Genomic DNA, 19943 nt, shown 5'->3' on the forward strand with positions numbered 1-19943 from the left:
TTTACCCCTGTAAAGTGGGCAAGACAGTGAGCTATAGCTGCCGAGATCACCAGGCTAATTTCCTGTGACTTTTATAAGAGGTTAAAGAGGCGTAAGGACAGGGAACTGTTTCTGCAATTAGGCAGTCAACAGGTCACTATAGACTGTGCTGAGGGCAGAACCTGCAGGGTGCCGGGAGCAGAATTTGAACTGAAGACAGTCTAGAAATAAAATGGAGATGAGATCTGGACAGCATTTGCAAATTATACCTTCAATTAGTGTGGCTGAAGAAAGGGAAGGGAAACAGGTAAGGTCAAAGATGGTTTTTTTCTTTCTTTTAAATGGAAAAAATAAAGTATTGACGAAAAAGAGGCAAAAGACAGCAAGAAGTAACAATCAAGAATCAGTGTAAGGGTAAGACTCAGAGAGTCTAGCAGAAGGGAGGTGAGTAAGTAGAAGACTTCTGTATCTGTGAAGGGTAACAAGAAGCAGGCGAGGAGGGGAAGAGAGCACATTATATCTTGTTAATTTTTTCTCAGAAGAAATCTGGGGCAGTAGAGAAATAGAGACGGGGGTAAAAGGAGGATTTGAAGCAAGGATAGAGAAAGATGGCTGTCAAATTCAGCTATCTGAAGGAGAAAAAAAAAAAAGTATGGGTGTGGTAGAATTGAACAGGAGAGAATGATTTTGCTGTGGAGGAAATCAGCCTCATCATGAGCCCTCTCGAAAAAATCTGCTTGCTGTGAGAACTGGAGCCAAAGAACCAAACATTAAGGGGAGCCTTAGCCAGAAGCTGTGAGGCAGCTCTGGTAGTCAGACAGGTTAAAATCACCTGGGAGGCACGAGGCAAACTGTAAGCTGACTGTGTGCTAGAAGTCAGTATACAAAAGCAAAGCCAAATTGTGGTCATGGGTAGTGTCAAAGAAAAGAAAGAAGAGTGAAAACTGGCTCTCTGGACACTGTTCCACATGGCAACTGTATAAAAGAAGTAGTCCAGATGAAATAATCTAAAGCTGAGCACACAGCTATTTGAATATATTGAGAGTGGTTCATCTGGGATGTCAGAGAGTTTTGTGCATCCCTAGTCTACTCGCATTTTTCCATATTACTTTTTCATCACCTAGAAATACTGATGTTTATAAAATTCAAAATATGTTACTCATAATTGCTGAAGAAATAAAAAGAAGAAATCAGACTAATTTTCAACAACAACAGAAAAAAGAGATCTAGGAAAATTAACGTTGCAAGCATTTGAACAGGATGCCTAGACATAAAAGGGACTGCATTTCATTCGAGATTTTTCACCTGCTTTGGTATTCTTGAACTTGCTTCAATGCCAGAGATTGAGCTAGATTTTGTGTCGAGAATTTCTTCATCTCTATATTCTTGTGATTCCATTATGTTCTACATGGATGCATTCATCTAAACATTTGGCATTTGACTTTAAATATGGTACGCTTTTGTTGCGATGCTAAGGAAGTGTTAAGCAAGAAGTGATTTCATTTTCTAGAAGGTGGATTTCCTTCATCTTATTATTAAATAAGACATATTAACACAGTGAAGAGTCCATTGGTGTGGGTCATATTTATTCAGAAGACATAATATTAAATTTCTCAGCTTTGATAGATATTAAAGAAAAGAGGTTCTAATGGCCTGATCCCCCAGCCATAAGGACCTTGTGTCTTGGAGCCAAGTTTGGACATCATATTTCCATATTTAGTGCAAGTGTATGTCCATGTGTGTCACTGCCAATAATTAACAACTTGAAGACTGAGAAGACACTAATTGCATGACAATAAGCCTAGGTTATGAGTGAGTAAATTGAGATATAAAACTACAAACTGTGATATAAAGATGACTTTGCTGAAGGGGCTGCTAATATACAACCTTGATGCCTGGGAAAAATGTTTTCTTTTAATAGTTTTCTTCACTTAACAGTTACTCATTTCAAAATGTCCTCTTCTGACTACATATACTCTAGTCTGGTGCAGCGCAGAGGATATTTATTCATTTGACACATTTATTCTTTTAATGGTTATTCATTTGAGAGAGTTTTACTTTGTGGATATATATTTTAGTTTGGTGCAAAGGAGATTCATCCTTTTGACAGGTTTATTCTTTTAACGTTTATTCATTTAAATAGGGCTTCAGTCTGTAAGTCTGTTAACAAAAAAAAATCTAGAAAGAGGACACTGCTGGTTGAATAAGTCCATCATGTTCACAGCTTCAAAGGAAGGGTACAGCACTCTCTGTTTGTAACGTTGCATCTACCTAAACAGTTCATTCATCTTTATAATTTATCAAAAAAAAAAATCTTAGAAAGGCAAGAGAAAATGGGTGCTAAATGCACTTTAAATATGTTCCATTAGAGATGACATGATAGTTCTTGTGTGTTAATTCACTAACAGTTGATTATTGATCTATATGTTTTTACTGTAGAATGTTCATCCTAGTTTTCACACATTTTAGACATTTTTCTGCTGGGGGCAATTCCTCTGTTCAATATTGTATAATTCTGTTTCTGTAGAGAAATCTGTCTCATTTAAATTTCACCTTATAAGGGTTAGATTTCAGTTTAAACTCATTTGTGGACATGTTCCAGTCAGTGGAATGAGATAAATCCTCCTAGAAAGCGGCTCATCGCATTTTTAGACAGTTATCTTAGGATGGGATAAACCACCCCTAAACTCCGTCTTCATCGGGGAAAGAGCCTAGACTACAACCTCAGACTTCCCAATGACTAAAGTCAAGTTAGATGAATCCAGCTCTTACTCTGCTCTCTCCTCAAATTGACAGAACCTGGAATTACTCACATTGCTAGATTCAAAATACATTTTAAAGCAAGAATTAGGATAAAATTCCTCCATTTATTCATGGTTGCTAGTTAATCCTATGGTTGTAAATAAAACTGTGATAATATATGTAAATACTGTAAAATATAGTGTCTGAGTGCCAAGTATTAGAAATTAAAGGAATTATTTGAATTCCTGTACAAATACTTGGAAGATTTTTTCAATGTTTTGGGGAAGGAGAAAACAATGTCAGTCAATTAAAAAAGTGGTAAGTAACTGAAATTAATTTAAGCTATTTCTTGGTGAGATTTTCTCTTTGACTCCTCCCCTGCACTGGAATTGCAAGGCAGCGATTTGACCATCTGACTGTATGTAAATCGAGACCTTTCAGCAGAGAGTAACTATGAAAGATACCATTTAGCATTGTGTAGGGAGGATGTGTGAAGGAAAGAAAGAAGAAGGGGAAAAAGATAAAAAATAGAAGGCCAGATGAACACAGCTTTGTGGGAGAGAAATGTTTCACACATTAGGAATTTCGCATATCAGTCTCATAAGAAACATAGATACAAGGGCAAAAATTTGATATTAGAGATTTATGTATAACCATTTTCTCGTTCTCCACTCATTTCCAACAGTATAAATCAGAAGCAATTCCTAATCTTTATGGGATTGCATCAGTTACTAGAAAAAAAACAGAACTGGGCTTTTGTTCTTTAAAGGAGAGTTCAGAGTTCAAAAGACACTATGTAGATTAATTCTGAAGTCTTAGGTGAAGGTCCAGTATCTAGTAACAACTGTGCTTTGATTGAACTTGAGACTCTAATGATCAACATGGGAAATAGAGAGGACTTTGTACGTTTATTTAAATGTATTTTTCTTTATATAGTTCAAAGGCACAACGTTACTCAATAAATAAGCTAAATAGCATGCAATAAGGTCTTAACAGTTAATGCCTCACAGTGCGTTTCTACCAATGATCTATGTACTGCTGCAAGGAAGAAAAGAGAAAGTTTACATCTTACGACATATTTGATCAAATAAACAATGCAGGCATTATGTGCTCACAGTAAATAAACTCAAGACACATTAGTCATTTTAGGAGCTTCATTAGGTGTACTAAGTAACAGAAAAGAAATTATACAATTCCAGTGAAACAACTCAGATTTCTAAACAGAATATCGTAACTCAGTGCAAACTGATGATGATATTTATAAATTGTTTGAAGAACTTCATTAGCTGCTCACATGTGTTATGTCAGCTGTATAGATGTGTACATTGTTATGAAATAGTTTAAGGAAATATAATGGTCTCAATTTTTAAAGAATTGTAAATAGTTCTGCTTCCAGTATTTTACATGAAATAGGAAGGTTTTTTTAAGGATGGTTACTTCAAAATTTTTGAAAATTGGACCCCTGGTATGGCATACCAGACTAGATGAAAGAAACTAAACATTCTAAATCACTAATGAACTGTGAAATAGTAGAGAAATATCATTTATGTGGTGCAATTTGACCTGAACTCTGAAATATCTCAGGTTCCTTAGCATTTGGTTTTTTTTGAATTGTCTCTTGAAAAAATACAAATACTAACAAGATAATTCCTGTTTCATCTCTCAGATGGCCTCCACATGGAAAAGTTTACTAATCTGCAGAAGAAATAGTGTTTAAATAACTTTTTATTTCAATATTATTTTTCTTCTCAGCTTGTGGTTTGTTTGACATTACCAGCTTGATTGGGATTCTCTGTAACGAAACCAGGAAACTTCAGCAAATATTCTTTACTGCAGAGTGCTATACTTGTGATTTCTGTTTTGATTTAACAACCTTCTGTCTTCTGCATCAACTTATTACTACGGGGAAAACTTCAATAACTTGGACATTACAATTTTTTTTTCCTTTTTGTTCACAGTTCCAAAGACACCTCCAGCTAATGTAAGTGGCAGAAGTGGAAGGCGACATGAATTAGTAATAGCATGGGAGGTAAGGGACTTTTTGATTAAAGTACTTGTTTCATGTTTACTTCTTTGAGGGTAAAGTAAGGAGTACTGTACTGGGGTTTCCCTACAGCAAATATTGGCAAGACATGAACACGAAATACTGTTCTATAAATGTGTTCCAAAGTTTCAAAACAGTGTGCATTTCCATCTGTTTTGAGTAGGGAAGATTAGGGTGAACCTACCCCACCCAGCAGCAGCTCCAGTTATGCTAATTTATCACTCTTTCCTTCTCCATTGACTGCTTAGTTTGATTTGACTTTCTTGGCTCTTATGTGAATGCTACATCAGATGAAGTAGCTAGAGGAAGAGAGGGAAACCTTTATAACACTTTTTTTTTTTGATTGAAACAGAATAAATGTTTTGTATTGTTTCACAAAAATACAAAACCAAAGACCTATAACACATCTTTATTTAGAGAAGATATTTGTGATGCAAGATGTAAAACAGATGTATGATTGTGCCAATGGGCGACTGGCAGGAGGGAGAGGGGGAGGGGACAGTTTTCTCTGCTTCATATTTTGGTCATATATAACACAGCAGAGCAGAGAGACTTTTCTTGAGGGGAGTTTTCAAAACCTTTAGAGTCATCATAAAAAGTTTCAGATTCAATAAATTTTACAAAAAAAAGTTCCATCAAATAAAGATTGGGGGGGGGGGTCATAAAAAAAATTTGACTCAGCCATCTTCAGGAGTGATTTAGTTGGTAAGAGACACAAAATTCTAGCTAACCACTGAAAGTGATGTATTTTGAAACATCTGAAGAGGATGCCCTATGTTCGCACATCTGTCTTCCTCAAGACCTGAGACAGCTGAGGCAAATCAGCATTGATCTGAGTTTGATTAAAGTTGCCAGACACTAAGCAGCAGCATCTCCGCAGCATCTCTCCAATCAGGAGAGAATTTGTTGAATCTCAAACAAAAACAAAAAGTCTTCTTCCAAAAGAAACCAGAGATGCAAAGGAACAATACGCATTCAGGGTGACCCACCCTGCAATAGAGGTACAGCAAACAGTTAAGAATTACTAATTGGTGTAATATAACTTTCAGTATACTTTGACCATTTCTAATTATAGTCACTATCTCTCTTCCAGAAATGAGAGGCAAAGGTAAAAGACAAAGCAAAACACACAAAAAATATATAATTAGAAATAAATGTTCAATTTTCTGCTAAAGAACTAATATTGGCACACTGGGTAATAAATACACTGTGAATAGTATCAGCAACTCACTACAGACTACTGTGCTCACAGCACTGCTGTGCTCTCTGGTAAAGTCACTGCATTTCTATAAGGCACAACCACAGTGCAAGTTAGCCTAGCTCCAGCACAAATGAATCTCTGTTTTTGCAGGATCCAAAAGTCTAAATTGGACTTACATAGGGAATAGGAATTCAACAAAGTAAGAAGATTGAAGAGATGCTGAGATGGTATATGGGTGTCTGGGAATAATTCAGAAAAAAAGGCTAATTAGCATAGGCAGAATTATACTCAGCCAGTTCAAATAAAACTTTTTAATCACCTAAAATTGATTCACAGATCATGCATTTCAGGTTTGCAGTGAAATCCCAAGGCTCTATTTCTCATTTATTTCTTTTCTTTTTGATGGTGACTGTCTACTGCAAAAACCATAAACATTGTAAAGAGTAGCAAGGCTTCTCCATTCCAACCCAAATCACTAGGCTACAAAGTCTGTCTCCTTTTTGCCTGTCTCCTTTGGAGACATGAATTTTTCTGTCTTGGATGCACAGTGCACAGCTTCAGGAGGCTGGGTAGAAAATGGTCTCACTTGGTGTAGTGAGATGCCTGGTGATAAGATACTCATGGTGTGGAGGGGGCGAGGACGCTGCATCTCCTGTGCCTCAGCTCCAACTCACATGGTCATTAGCTGCAGATCTAAGATACTCTTCAAGAGATAGTGTTGAGACACCTTTTCTGTGGCATTGGCTTTATATGCTAACAGCTATTAAACTTAACCCAGTCCATAGACTTTTTAAGAAATGTATGCCACAAATCAGTATGAACAATTCTATTCCTTGAGCTGGACATATAAGATTTAGATGCTGCAATGCTTAGCTTCTCAACACCTAAGTGCCTTTGCTGATGCCTGCTTACAGCATATGTGTCCCAGTTTAAAGTGCTAATTTCACAGCTCTGCTGGTATAATCAAGACAAATGAGATTTTTTTTTTCCACAAGTCTTTCAGTTTGAGAGTTAGAATAGCTAGTTTTATTACATTATATCCCTAAGTGTCAAGATGAACCCTTGACATAAATCATTAAGGCTTGACAGCCCATTTGGATACAGAAGATAGACAGGGTGGCACCTAAATCCCAATAGGGTCCCATTGTAGTCAGTGTCACTCACATCATATTTTTAGGATTGAGGCCTTAACAAGATGTTGCTCTGTATTTTTAACAAGGCCATTGGAAGTAGCTATTCAGCTAGCAGATCACTAGTTAAAGCATTTATCAAGATGTGGGAAGTACAAAAGCAACATCTCTCTGAGCCCAAGAGCTAATTCATTCCTGGGGCAGTGATCTAACCATGAGGACTAGCTGAAGAAATGCTCTTTCTAGGTTTCTCTTCAGAAACAGTTGTCCCTCTGTGTTACCAAGCATGACTGATAAAATCCTATAATGCAACTGGAAGGGATCACCCAGACACAAGCAGCCAGCTTATATTCAGTCACTAAATGATTGCTTTCTAAATGCATAAGACCACATCTGATCATTATTTGAACTTTCTATTTTAGCCAGTGTCAGAAGAGTTTCAGAATGGAGAAGGATTTGGATATATTGTAGCTTTCAGACCCAACGGAACACGAGGTTGGAAGGAAAAAATGGTGACATCTTCAGATGCCTCAAAGTTCATCTATAGAGATGAAAGTGTGCCACCTCTGACTCCTTTTGAGGTGAAAGTTGGTGTTTACAATAACAAAGGAGATGGTCCATTCAGCCCTATTGTGGTCATCTGCTCAGCTGAAGGAGGTCAGTTCAACATACAGTAAAATTTAATTGTATGTTATATCTATATATAGCTATTTTTACATAATATGTCCTATTATACCATGCAATTTCAATCATAGATTTCAAATTCTTTGCAGAAGCAGTAAGTATCATCAGTGCTGCTTTGCAGAGAAGGAGGCGAACTAACTTGCCAAAGCTTGCCCAGAAAGCATTAAAAATTTAGAAGGAGAACTCAAGCCACGTCAGTCCTAACAAAAAAGTCTCTTGTAAAGGAGCTTCATGCCTAATATGAAGTCTGTAGCCTTAACTGACCAGCTGGGCTGGTCAAAAAATGAGCAAAGGAAGACTGATTCTTTCTATTGTGTGTGAAGTTCATGATACTTTTTTTTCATGAGTTAATCTGACAACAATCCAAAGATTATATAAATTCACTTATGAATGTTCATTTTCTGGTTAATGGATACCAAAATTCCACAGAATGCAATTTTGGTCTTATTTTTATTTATTTTTTCTATTATTTTCTTTTTTATTTTATTAGCATAGAAAGTTATGAATTTACATTCGTGGCCAAATATTCAATGTGAATTATATGAGTAGTTCAAAAACACAAATGGAAAATATTTCTGGAAAATTGCTATGAACTCAACCCAACTGCATTTCCTGAGAAAAGACTAATTTATACTAGTAAAAGAAGTTGTTCTGTATTGACAGGAGCCAGTGTATGGAAACTTCCATACACACAAAAAGGTAGGCAAATATTTTCCCCAGAAATATTTTGAGGAGCTATACTGTTGGAAGCCATATACTTCATTATATGGAGGAATTTTATACTATCACTACAAAAGTATAGTATGAAAATGACAGTATTTCTTGTGATGCCGGAAAACATTAAATGTTATTCCATATTAGCAATGTGTAATTTTGGAGCCTCAGCGTAGCAGAGATTACCTGCTCCTTCCCAATAATTTTAGGGGAAATGCTATTTCTGCTAAAAGCAGTTCCAGTAATCTGTTTGTGTTCCAGTGTTTGCATTAACACTATCAAATATTCATATCACTATAAAAATAATTGCATTTTAAAATGTAAAAATTGGCCAGTACAACTTGGACATTTTTACCATTTTCATCTGACTTCCCTGTTCCTTAATAGACAAAACTGTGATACTGATGGTGATATTTTTACGATTTAACAATTTTATTCTCTGATCAGAAAGTTCAATAAAAAGAGTGGTACAAGAGAAAGGAGGCAAAAACCTTGATAGATAATAAATTTGTTTCTTATTTGTAATTATTATTTTTTTCTTGGAATTGCAAAAGCTATCTTAGCAAAAGCTGAGCATTGAATTCTAATAAGTAGTCTTCTGATTGGTTTTGGGGTAAAACTGGAAACAGAATAATCAGTAATACATAAATCCATTTTCTAACATTTCTTTTAAAATACTAACTTTGCAAATAATCTGAATAGAATTATTAAAATGAACTTTCTTCCTATGCTTATAGAGAATACCTCTAGAAACCAACTTTTCTGATTAAAATTCAGTTATTTGAAAGTACCTACCCATTATAGCTTTGCTAATTCAATTTCTACGTATGTCTATACATTAGACTTTCCTTTGGTAAGTGGAATTCAATGGGGCTAATACTTTCTTAGACTTATATCTGAGGAAAAGAAGTATGATAAGCTGTGACAATACACTGCAAAATTAATTTATAAAAAGCTTTTCTCAAGAGTAACCCAAGGTCCTACACTGAAAATTTAAAGCAACAATGAAACAGTTTATTACAGCTAAATTCTGAGCAATGTGGAGACTGACAACAAATATGTTTCGGTTTGTCATGGAAAAAAGGAAGAACTGGTTTTGAAAGAGTCATGGACTTGCACACTTTAAGAGCAAGACAACTGAAGGCACATTTTTTTCTCAAGGATTTCTATTGAAAAGGTGATATTAAATAAAGATTGACAGTACAATATATTATGATCCTAGGGCTGATCCAGCAAACCTTTAGCTTTACTTGTTTTTCATTGTGAATCCAATTCACTGCTCTTCAAAAAACCTAGAATAAAGGCCTAGGATAAAATTATTAAAAATTAAGGAAACTTTAGGTCACATATAGAAAGGTTTTCCGCCTCTAAAGATAGATCTACATTTGTTCACTGGCATAACAAATTTATCTAAGAAAGCTTGTTGCCTAAATCCTGTTGCCTCAGCTCAGCACACAGGCAAAAGCAATAGTTTGCATGGGACAGATCCTGGACAAGGAAGAAATTTCTCATCTATTAAAAATGAAAGCATGTGTCTGTCTTTCCTGGATGTCTGTGAGTGCATGTTGTGTGCTCTCTAATCAGACATTCAGAGGCCACTTGCGGTGGCTCTGAGTTGTGCCTGGGCAAGCAGCTTCACACCTGGTATTGAGTAAGATGTTCCCCTCTGACTGATATATGATTACATGATAGTGGCTCTGACCGAGGCAAAAGGCTTAAAAAACAAAACAAAACAAAAAAAAACAGTCAATGAGCAAAGAATCTCAGCAAACACAAGCAAAAAAATGAGAACTTTTACTTGAGTACCTGGAGGGGTTAGTCTTTTATCTCTAAGTCAGATACTCAGAAGATAAGACACTGATGGTTACTGAGGGATCAATCAAACCAAAGTAGAAGGGGGCAAAATTTGACTGGTTATAGATGTAGAACATTTATTCTCCTTCACTGGGTTTTTGAGTTTGTGTCAGCTATCACCTGGGTGGAGCTCATGGAAGACACTATCCAAGAGCGAAAGATGAAAAGGAGTGTGTAGGGGAAGTAGAAAATAGAATGGAGAAGCAGAGGAAAAAAGACAATGTAGGTCTTCTGAAAGAAAGTCCTATAAGACTAGTGGAGTAGCCAGAGGAGAAAAAAAAGCAGATGTAACCCTGTGGAAAAGACTCTTTAATACAACAGAAAAGTTTGAGGGACTGAGAGACCACAGGAAAGAAAGTAAGCAAAAGATCAAGGAGTTTTAGTGAAGAAAGAGATGATAAGAGAGCCAGGACCAGTTCTGAAGGGGGAAGGAGGATGATATACAGAAGATGCAGAAAAGAATGAAAGATGTACAATTATCTGCAAAAAGAAGATAGAGCAGAAGGGCACAGTAGACATATTCCAGCAACAAGGAAAGGCAAGCCTAGAAATAGGTGAAAACATAAAAGGAAATAGAAATAGGCTTCTGAGAGAAGGAGGGAACCCAAGTGATTTCAAGATGAGTTAGGTCTTTTACAGAGGCATTTTTAACAGGATTGCCACAATGGGAGACACAGAATATGTCTGGTAGTTTCAGTAGGTACCTATCTTCCCCTTTAGGCGCATGAAGAAATTACCTTCACAGAAATGAAAGTTTTATAATTTTGATAAACGATGTAGCGAATACTATGAAAAACTTTTAGATATGAAAGAAAGCCTTGAGCAATACAAGATAAAGCCTGGGGACTCTGAGTTTTCCTGCATTTGTTTAAAACCTCCTGAGGGACCCCAGATGCGCTTCTGTAATACATACAAGATGTAATGATATTGCACAGACTTTTTGCTCTTGTTTCATATGGATTTGAACTAACTCATTCAATCCATGGAGAACCAAATCTCTCAGTTACCTGAAGGGAGAAAGTCCACATAGCAGCCTTTGGAGTTTTGTTTCTTCATAACTTTAAGTAGTTATGCATTAGGCTAGCTAGTGAGAGATGTGACATTAAATGAGACAATGCAGGCTAAAATATTTTTCTGGTTAGGTCCAACTCCCCTAGCTTTTCATTCTGAGCCCTTATTTAAATAAATAAATATTCCTTTTCATTCAGAAGAAAGAATATGCAATTATGCACTTCAAAATATGGCCTCCATGTATCAAATCAAAATTTTACATTTATAAAGTGAAATTCTGTGGATCATTTCACAGCTAAAGCAGAGCTCCTTGGAATTTAGGTGAACCTGAAAATTAAAAAATTGGCATATTTGCTGTAAATGACAGTGGATTATTTCCTGCTTTTACCAGCTGATCCATCTGGATTAGATCCTGTAAAAGTTCAGCTACAGCCGTCTTCATTGAATTTTTAAAGAACGAAATCATAACCCTGATATGAACGAGTTTATTCAGCCTTCCTTTGATTAATGCCACTAGCCCCTGTGGGAAATCGGCTGTGTTATCAATATTATAGGCACATCCCCTCCTCACGTTATGTAGATAGCTCCAGCCACCATGTCACTTTTTACAAAGATATCATTCATATTCATGAAGACGGCAACATTGCTCAGCACTTTTAATCGAATGGAGCCTGAATTCTGCCAGTCGCATGTCCAATTTCCAATCATTCACTAAGGTGAGGGAGCTGTTTGTAGGTAATCAAAGCCTTTATGGGGACAAGGCAGCTCCTTTTCCCACCTAGCACTCTATTATATAATATTGCCAGATTATTCCATGGAGAAGGGAAAGCCACAGGAAGGAGTATACAGGGAGAGAGCATGAGAGAGAGAGACATGCTGGAATAGACTTCAAAAGCCCTACTTGATTAATAAGGGCACATTTATATGCACCTTAAGGCAGGCCACTTGCTCAAACATCACACCCCAGGACATGGAGCACCTTCCCTAAGTATTGTGCTAGAAAAACGCTACTTCAGTGGGCTGCGTTACTGGCCACTTGGTGTCTTGGCCAAGTCCCTGGTCCTCTTTTATTTAGCCATATAGACATGGACCAAGAATCTAGATTGTCTCATAAAAGGAGAACTTCATTTATACAGCTGTCATCTTTGATAGAAATAGGAGTTTTGCCATTTTTATGAGACTATCTTCTTTTTCTCTGTTTTAAAGTCCTCTGCAAAGACATTGGTGAGACAGGTGAAAATAGAAAAGGCTTAAGTAAAGTCCAAGGGCCATCTAGGAAATGGTCAGTCATCTTATTTTTGGTGTTTAGGAAATCAGTTTTATAATCCTAGTATCAAGGTGTGTTTCCTTTTCCAAAGACATCTTTTTGCCTCTCTTGACAAGATTCCGGAGGCTGTCTTATCCCACAAGCAGTCATGATATTGCACATCTAGTGGGGTCCCCAAATCAGGGACATGTCAACCAGTCCATGTCTGAGGGGCAGAGATGAAACCAAGGCAGAGTCTCCCTTGGTTTTCCTTAGAAATGAAAACAGTTTACTGAAGTTTCTGAGTCAGTTTCCCAGATCTGAAAGATAGCTCCTGTGGCTATTTCCATCAAGGGAACAAATGATATCACCTTCTTTGACTTCAGGATGGTAATAGGTAATCACACTAGAGGAAATCCTCCTTATGGTTTCCTTACTGTGAGATCCCTTTGTGGATTTTTCCATAGAAAGGAATTCTCTCAGTCATTGCTCCTTGCTGAAGTCTTAACATATTAACTATGTGGAACTGCCTGGAGTAATAAGGCAACTACCTAATAAGGCTGAGGTTCTTAGGTTCAAATGAGAGCTCAGATTTTGAGTTAGGGAAGTGTGTAAAAAATCCTTTCTTGAGTTAAAATTGGAAGAAAATGGGTACTAAGTGATTGGACAAAGGATTCTGATGGAGGCTGCTTTCCATAAGAGAGTTAAAACAACACTCAGTGAACATGAAGAGGTCCTAGAGTTGCTTTTATGTAAGATGACATGGATATCTTTAACAATAAATATCTGAGAAAAACAGGCAAGTTTAGGGCAATAAATGCAGTACTGAGAATGCAAAGCTAATAAGTAATTCTACTTTCTCTTATCTGCCAGTATCAAAATTCAGGATTCCCTCTCTGAATGCCAGATCAATGCAATTGGTGTAATCCCTTGCTCTACTACATTGTAGCCATCCTGAGTGTTGCAGATTGAACAGGTTTCCTTAAAGTGTTATTTCAGCATATGGAAAAGACTGTTTTGTGGATGTTGCACACAGCCTTCTGAAAACTTACTGTGCTGTATCTTTAAGTTGATCAGGGAATATTAAAGGGATCATTAAAGACTTTTTTCCATCAGTGTGACCTCAGGAAGATACCAATAGATTTAACATAATGCCAAGATATTAATAAAGGAATATGATTATATACCAGCAACCATTGTGGAAAAACCTAATGAACCTGTCAAACTTATCATCAGTTCTAGACACACAGAATAAAGCATGACATTGTACTGAGCCATGGACAAGAAATTATATGGTCCTCATCCTATCTGAATCAATAAAAAATGCCATTTCATCTCCATAAACTTTCAGAGTCATAATGTACCTTATTCTTAAAAATATCATTTCTGTTCTTCTGCTGAATACTTACCTTCTTAGTGTCTAATATCAGTGAAATTACAGTGAATAATTGCTGGATATGTAAGAAATGCATTTGTTTCACATTTAAAAAAAGACAACTATTTCTATTCCATGTGTTGAAAACAATTTATTTTAAAAAATATCAGAAAATATTCTTTGTTTCTGTTCTGAACAATATATAAATGACCTCTAGTGAATGCTATGAGGAGGAAATGATTTCTACATTTATAGAAAGTGTAAAGGCTGCCAACCAACATTTTGTGTACATCAGAAATTAGTTATCCCACTGCAATCTTTTCTGACAACAAGGTAATTGCTTCAATAATACAAAACCTAGAAAATAGCTTTTGCTGCACAAATCTTAGTAGTACATAAAATGGAAAGCAGGGTATACCTATTGAACAGAAAATCATATTATGACAAATATATTTCTTTGTAGCACAATTCTTTCATTATTGAATTCAGAAGATGATTTGACTTTTTCCTGGAGAATATTTTTTTCTTTTTTGTTACCTGAAAAGATCCATATATATTCTATACTTATTAGTAATACACATCATGGGTGACTACCACATCAGAAATGCTTCTTTTCTCTAGAAGTAAATAAAAAAAGATCAAAAAGAGCAACAAACATTGAAAATTCAACATCAAAAAGGATGAAAAATATCTACAAGCCATGTCAGAAAAAAGTATAGGGCCCTAGTGCCAGGACAATCCCTGCAGTATGATCAGAGAGAGGTGGGCAGCTAATGAGTCAAGACTATTACATAAGGAAACTCCTTCTCTGTAATCCTGTTAAATGAGCCCCCTCGCAAAAAAAAAAAAAAAAAAAAGCTCTTTGATGTGCCTCCCTATATGATAAGAGTCAGGACCTCTGTCTGCCCTTCAGGAGCAGATCAACACATTAGAAATGTAATGAGGAACATTAGGCCAAGGAAAAAACTGCAGGCTCTGCTACTGCAGCAGTATGTGAATTCACTTATTTGCTGAGCAAATAAACTAAGCCAGGATGGTGGTGAAACATTGCTGCTGTGGGTTTTGTTGTCAGTGTGCAAGCCTCATCTCTATGTCATAGGTTCCTTGAACAAATTTGCAGCAATATTTAGATAATAAAGCAGAAGGTATTTCCTTAGTTCATACCTCAGTGTTATGTCTGAAAATTTTTGGATACTCTTCCCTCCCAATGCACTAAATGGCGATACAGATTTGGGTTATGCAATGGGTCTACAGTCTGTCCTGTCAGCTCTGTGTGTGCTTACCCAGACAGCTTCCCGAACCCTGGAAGAAGTTGGACCCAGGTGCAAGGGCAGGGAGGGAGCCCTGGTGCCTGTCTGCCTATGGGTCCTCTGCTCTGGAAAATCAAGGGAGCAGGTCTGCAAAATGCACTATAAAGAGCATCATGATGGAAGCATAGATGTAGGGCTGCTGATAACAGCACAGCTAGAGGTACATATTATAGTTGTCAATGTCTTCTCTTGAACAGTATGAATCTCAGGCCTAAAAAGGTAAATGCTTCAGCAGCAGAGAGAAGACTGCATGTCCCAGATACTGGTACCTATTGCTTCAAGGTTTGTTTACTGGTAGTATAACAACATAGTCCTCAAAAGTTCTTTTACCTAACATTTCACTACAGCTCTGGGTATTGCTTCTTATTTGGTATAATCTTATTTGGTATAAAACTAACTGAGCATGTTAGCTAGGTATTGTTCATTTTGAACCAACAAAATGACCCTAAAAAGTCAGAAGGAGAATGAATGCTCCCTTCACCTCTGAAGTTAAGCTGATCCAGATGTATGAAAGCAGGGGAGACGGGGGGATCATCTACAAATATTAAAGATTTTTCAAAAACAAATCAGGAGGGACATAGGCAAGGGATTCTGTCATAGTTTGCTGGGCCTGTCATCAGTGATAAGATATTGATGTAGCATGACACAAACAAACACACACAATAATAATAATCTTTTCATCTTGTTCAGTTTTTCATGTTCCCCATAAGTGTCATACCTTTTTGTGAGTATTAAGGTAGAATAAAGGAAGTAAATGACAGTTTCAGATGGAGTGTTTTTGATAAATACAGGTTGTTACAGTGGAGGTTTATTGTTTCAATTTTTCTTAATACAGAACCCAGCGCTGCCCCCATTGATGTCAGAGCCACGAGTTTGTCTGTATCAGAGATTCTTGTTGCGTGGAAACATATTAAAGAAAGTCTAGGAAGACCACAGGGATTTGAGGTATGAACACGGAATATCATAATGAGAAATCTTGTTACTTTTGCTAACGTTGCACTCTGCTAACATGCGGCGTAGTGAAGCTTGAAAAGAAATTATACACATTTTAGCATACACACAGCTAGCTGTAGAACGATGGTCACAGCTGTATTACTGACACATCTTCTTCTATTTATTTGTGCTTTAAAATCATTCAACACTAGTTCTTATAATGTCTCTTTGACACTTCAAAAAGAGCTGAAAGAACTGCAAGTGACCCAGCATGCCTCTTTCGCAGGCTGGGGAAGATTAGATATTGACTGCTTCCAGCTCTAAGTGACCAGTTCAAACTTGTTATTTACTGAGAGCTGTCAACATACAGAGACAAAACAGCCTCTGCCATCCATGTACTGTCATCCAGCAGTGGCCTGGGGACATCTGCTGGGCAGATCATAAAAGTCAGATGTGAGGACAGGAAGCAGCAGGGCACCATCAGCAAACGAAGCTCCATTTAGAGAGGGACCTGGCAATGGACCTTCCCATGCTTTGGATCTAGTTGTAGTTTTGCATTCAGTTTGCAGTCTGCATTGCCAGGAGGAGATCAGATCTAGGACTAAACCTGTCCTTGGACTGCAGTGACACATCCTGACCTTGTGGTTCAGCCTGTCCTGACTCTCATGATATTTCAATTCACAGTCAGTAGAGAGGCTGATTTTGGGTGCAGGTTATGTGACCTCCTTTAGTCCTTTAGAGTGGGAAGATTCTTTCCTGTTTCTCTGCAATAACTATGAAAAGAGGGTAAACAAGTAGATTTGACGCAGTTACCAATGTTACGGATGTCTGAAGCCAAATATGATAAAGCCAAGACTAAGTTACATTAAAGTGATTATTAACATTATTAATATCAAAAACTGAGTGTCTGGGTTTTCCCCCCAAAAATGTTCTAGTATAGGTTACTACTTTTGAACACAGCTTGCTAAACTCAATTTCTACACAGTGTTTACTTTTATTTTAGAACTTGAGGAAAATTATGTTCACTTCCAGGAAGTCCTAAAAGAACTATTATCAAGGAAAAGGCTAAGAGCTATGATTTTTTACACCCTTCACATTCTCTTGTTATTAATGTTCAGTGAAAGCATGATAGAACCTATATTGACTAAGTAATGTGGATTTTCTCTCATCTCTGGCTTATGTCCATATTTAAATGATACTCCCAATTCAAAAATTCTGTAGAAAATTAACTGCAGGGGCTGTATTAGTACTTCCAGTACACACGGGGTATTTTTTTTACTTTGAAGAAAGATAGCCTCTGAGACCATGATGCCCTAATATAGCTCTCACTTCACTAGAATAGCTGATTATCTGCTTAACTTGATTTACTTGGTCTGGATCAGGTTGAGAGGCAAGAAGTAAGTACCTCAGGCAAAAGATTTTTAAACAAGGCATGTTCCCTTGATTTTGTCAACAAGGACTTACCTCTTGCATCCTCTTCAATCATTCTTTGAGTTTTCTTCCTGTAAGTCATGATCTAAATGCTTAGAGATTTCATTACTTTCTGCCACCAAAGAAAATCCTAGCTGGACAAAACATGTTTTTCTTAACACAGAGAAAGGAGTTTTTCAACTGTTTAGCTAAATTTACATAAATAGAACATTAACTCTTTTTTTTTTTTTTAATGGAATGGTCATGGAATCACACTTAAGTTCAGCATTTCCTAAAAGTATCCTAGGACTATTATATTTATCATCCCCTAAGATTTTCTTTAGAGCAAGGTTACAGTCCAATCAAAAGCGCACAACTGCAGCATCCTTGCCTTTATTACTGCATTTAATGATTGTGTCAAACTATCTAGACTTACTGCCAAGATGGCACTGCCTACATCATACTATAAAATTCAGAGAGAGACTCTTGGTCTATAGTTTAATCTCTACAGTTTAGTTTTAACAATCCTGTGGGCTACCTTTAAATCTTGTGACCTACTAGCGCACAGTGGTCTCCCCCAGCAACACATGCAGACGAGACCTTGCTGCTCACTGCCATCACTGGTGGCCTTTGGGAGGAAACGTTGGTGCACAGGCAGGACACAGGCCACAGCTCTCTGCAGCAGATCTTCTGCTGAACAGATGTGACCAGGACAGCACTTTTACTCCACAGGGTAGACGTAGGCAGTTAGCTTTTTTTTCTTTCCACCTGATCTGCTCTAGCTCCTTGATACTTAGATATTTTTGTACTGCTCCCCAGTGGAGTCCTGGCAGTCTGTGAGCATGATCTGCCCCCTCGGGTCTCTTGGTTGTCCTGGTTTCTTTCCTAGGTTGTCCCTGGTCTCTTTCCCCGTGCTGAATTCTGCAAACCCTTTCTCAGTTCTCTCTCATTGTGCTTTAGCCACACTCTCGCTCTACATTAAACATGTTTTTATCCCTTTGCACATGGCTTGCTTCATCCAGCAAAGGTGATATCTAATGGCTTTCCCTTTAGAGCAGCTATACATAAAGAGAACAAGATTACATCCAATAGAGATGATATTCACCCTGCAAGTGTTATCCCTCTCCATTCTGAAGCGTTCCACTTGCTACTAAGCTTTGTCTTCAATTTCCAAGCCAGTCTTTTATCCTCTGAAATAACTTGCTCACTGCACCTTGTCTTTTTCGTTTCAGAAAGATGGCTTTTTTGTTACTCCCCTTCAGGTATCTTGACGTCTTTTAAATGATACCTACTATTTTCACTATTATCCTCATTCCATCGATCACATTGATTCTCAGAATGTTCTATTAGCTTTGCCTTGCATCCTTTTAAAATAAAAGACAGACTTTCTTTCTCAAGTGAAAATGATTTCTCTGGAAATATATTTTTTTTTATAATTTGAATGTGTTTTGTATTTACCTGCTTGTCACGTAATATCTCCCTTAGCTCTATAGGTGCACCCTTGTGAAAGATGACTGTAACAGGTAGTTCAGTGGACTCTCTTCATATCAGACACAGCCCTCCTGTCTTGGAAAGTGTTTAGAGCTCTGGAGTGCAGCATACTCTAACCCCCAACAGTGACACTCATCTGCTCTACTTCTCTCATGGACTTCTTAAGGATGAATTTGGCAATTGTTATTGATACAGCAGTGGTCATTAATATTGAACTATATTAATATTTTGCCTCCTCACTGTGCTGTGCATCAAGTTTAGGCTAGCATGAAGATTACAAAGTAAATATTTCAATTCAGGGATATACAATTGACAGAATAAAAAAAAAAAAGATATAAAATACTTCCCTGCTCCCTGCTGCCTTTCTCCAGGAGGGAATTAGAGTCTTCTTCTTAGGCTACTGCTTTTTATTGTTATTTTTTCTTGACTTCTCTTTCTTTGTTGACCTAGTCAAAATTTCTTTCTCCACCTTCTGACAGAGGAGTCTTTGGAGAGTAGATTTTGCTGTTCTTTGTCCTCCTTCTCAATCACAATTACGATCAGAGCAGCCCTCACTCAGTAAACAGAAGAGTAAAAGAGAGTGAGTCTTACACTGCTTTCCTGTGGGACACAGTGCAGTCCAAGGACAGTATTGCTAGATCTTTTCAGTTCCATTTTTGGTAAGGATTTCACCAAAAATCAGATAATCACTTACAGGATCAGCATAGTGGGTCACTGAATTACAGAATTCATTTAGGAATGCTAAGTCTATTGGCCCAATTTTGCTAACATACTGACAGTTTCTCCTCAAACCATTCCCACGGTGTGAAAAGAAAGGAC

At 37.2% G+C, this 19943-nt stretch overlaps 1 protein-coding gene across 1 annotated transcript in view; it reads left to right on the forward strand.

The window, feature by feature from the left end:
• Window positions 1-19943, forward strand: part of CNTN5 (contactin 5) — a 672212-nt gene that overhangs the window by 639439 nt on the left and 12830 nt on the right. The window contains exons 19-21 of the mRNA XM_067289747.1: window positions 4680-4750; window positions 7519-7753; window positions 16126-16235. Coding sequence (XP_067145848.1) covers window positions 4680-4750; window positions 7519-7753; window positions 16126-16235 — 416 coding nt within the window. The remainder of the gene's footprint in view (window positions 1-4679; window positions 4751-7518; window positions 7754-16125; window positions 16236-19943) is intronic.

This window comes from Apteryx mantelli, chromosome 1 (genome assembly GCF_036417845.1).
Source record: "Apteryx mantelli isolate bAptMan1 chromosome 1, bAptMan1.hap1, whole genome shotgun sequence".
Taxonomy (NCBI): domain Eukaryota; kingdom Metazoa; phylum Chordata; class Aves; order Apterygiformes; family Apterygidae; genus Apteryx; species Apteryx mantelli.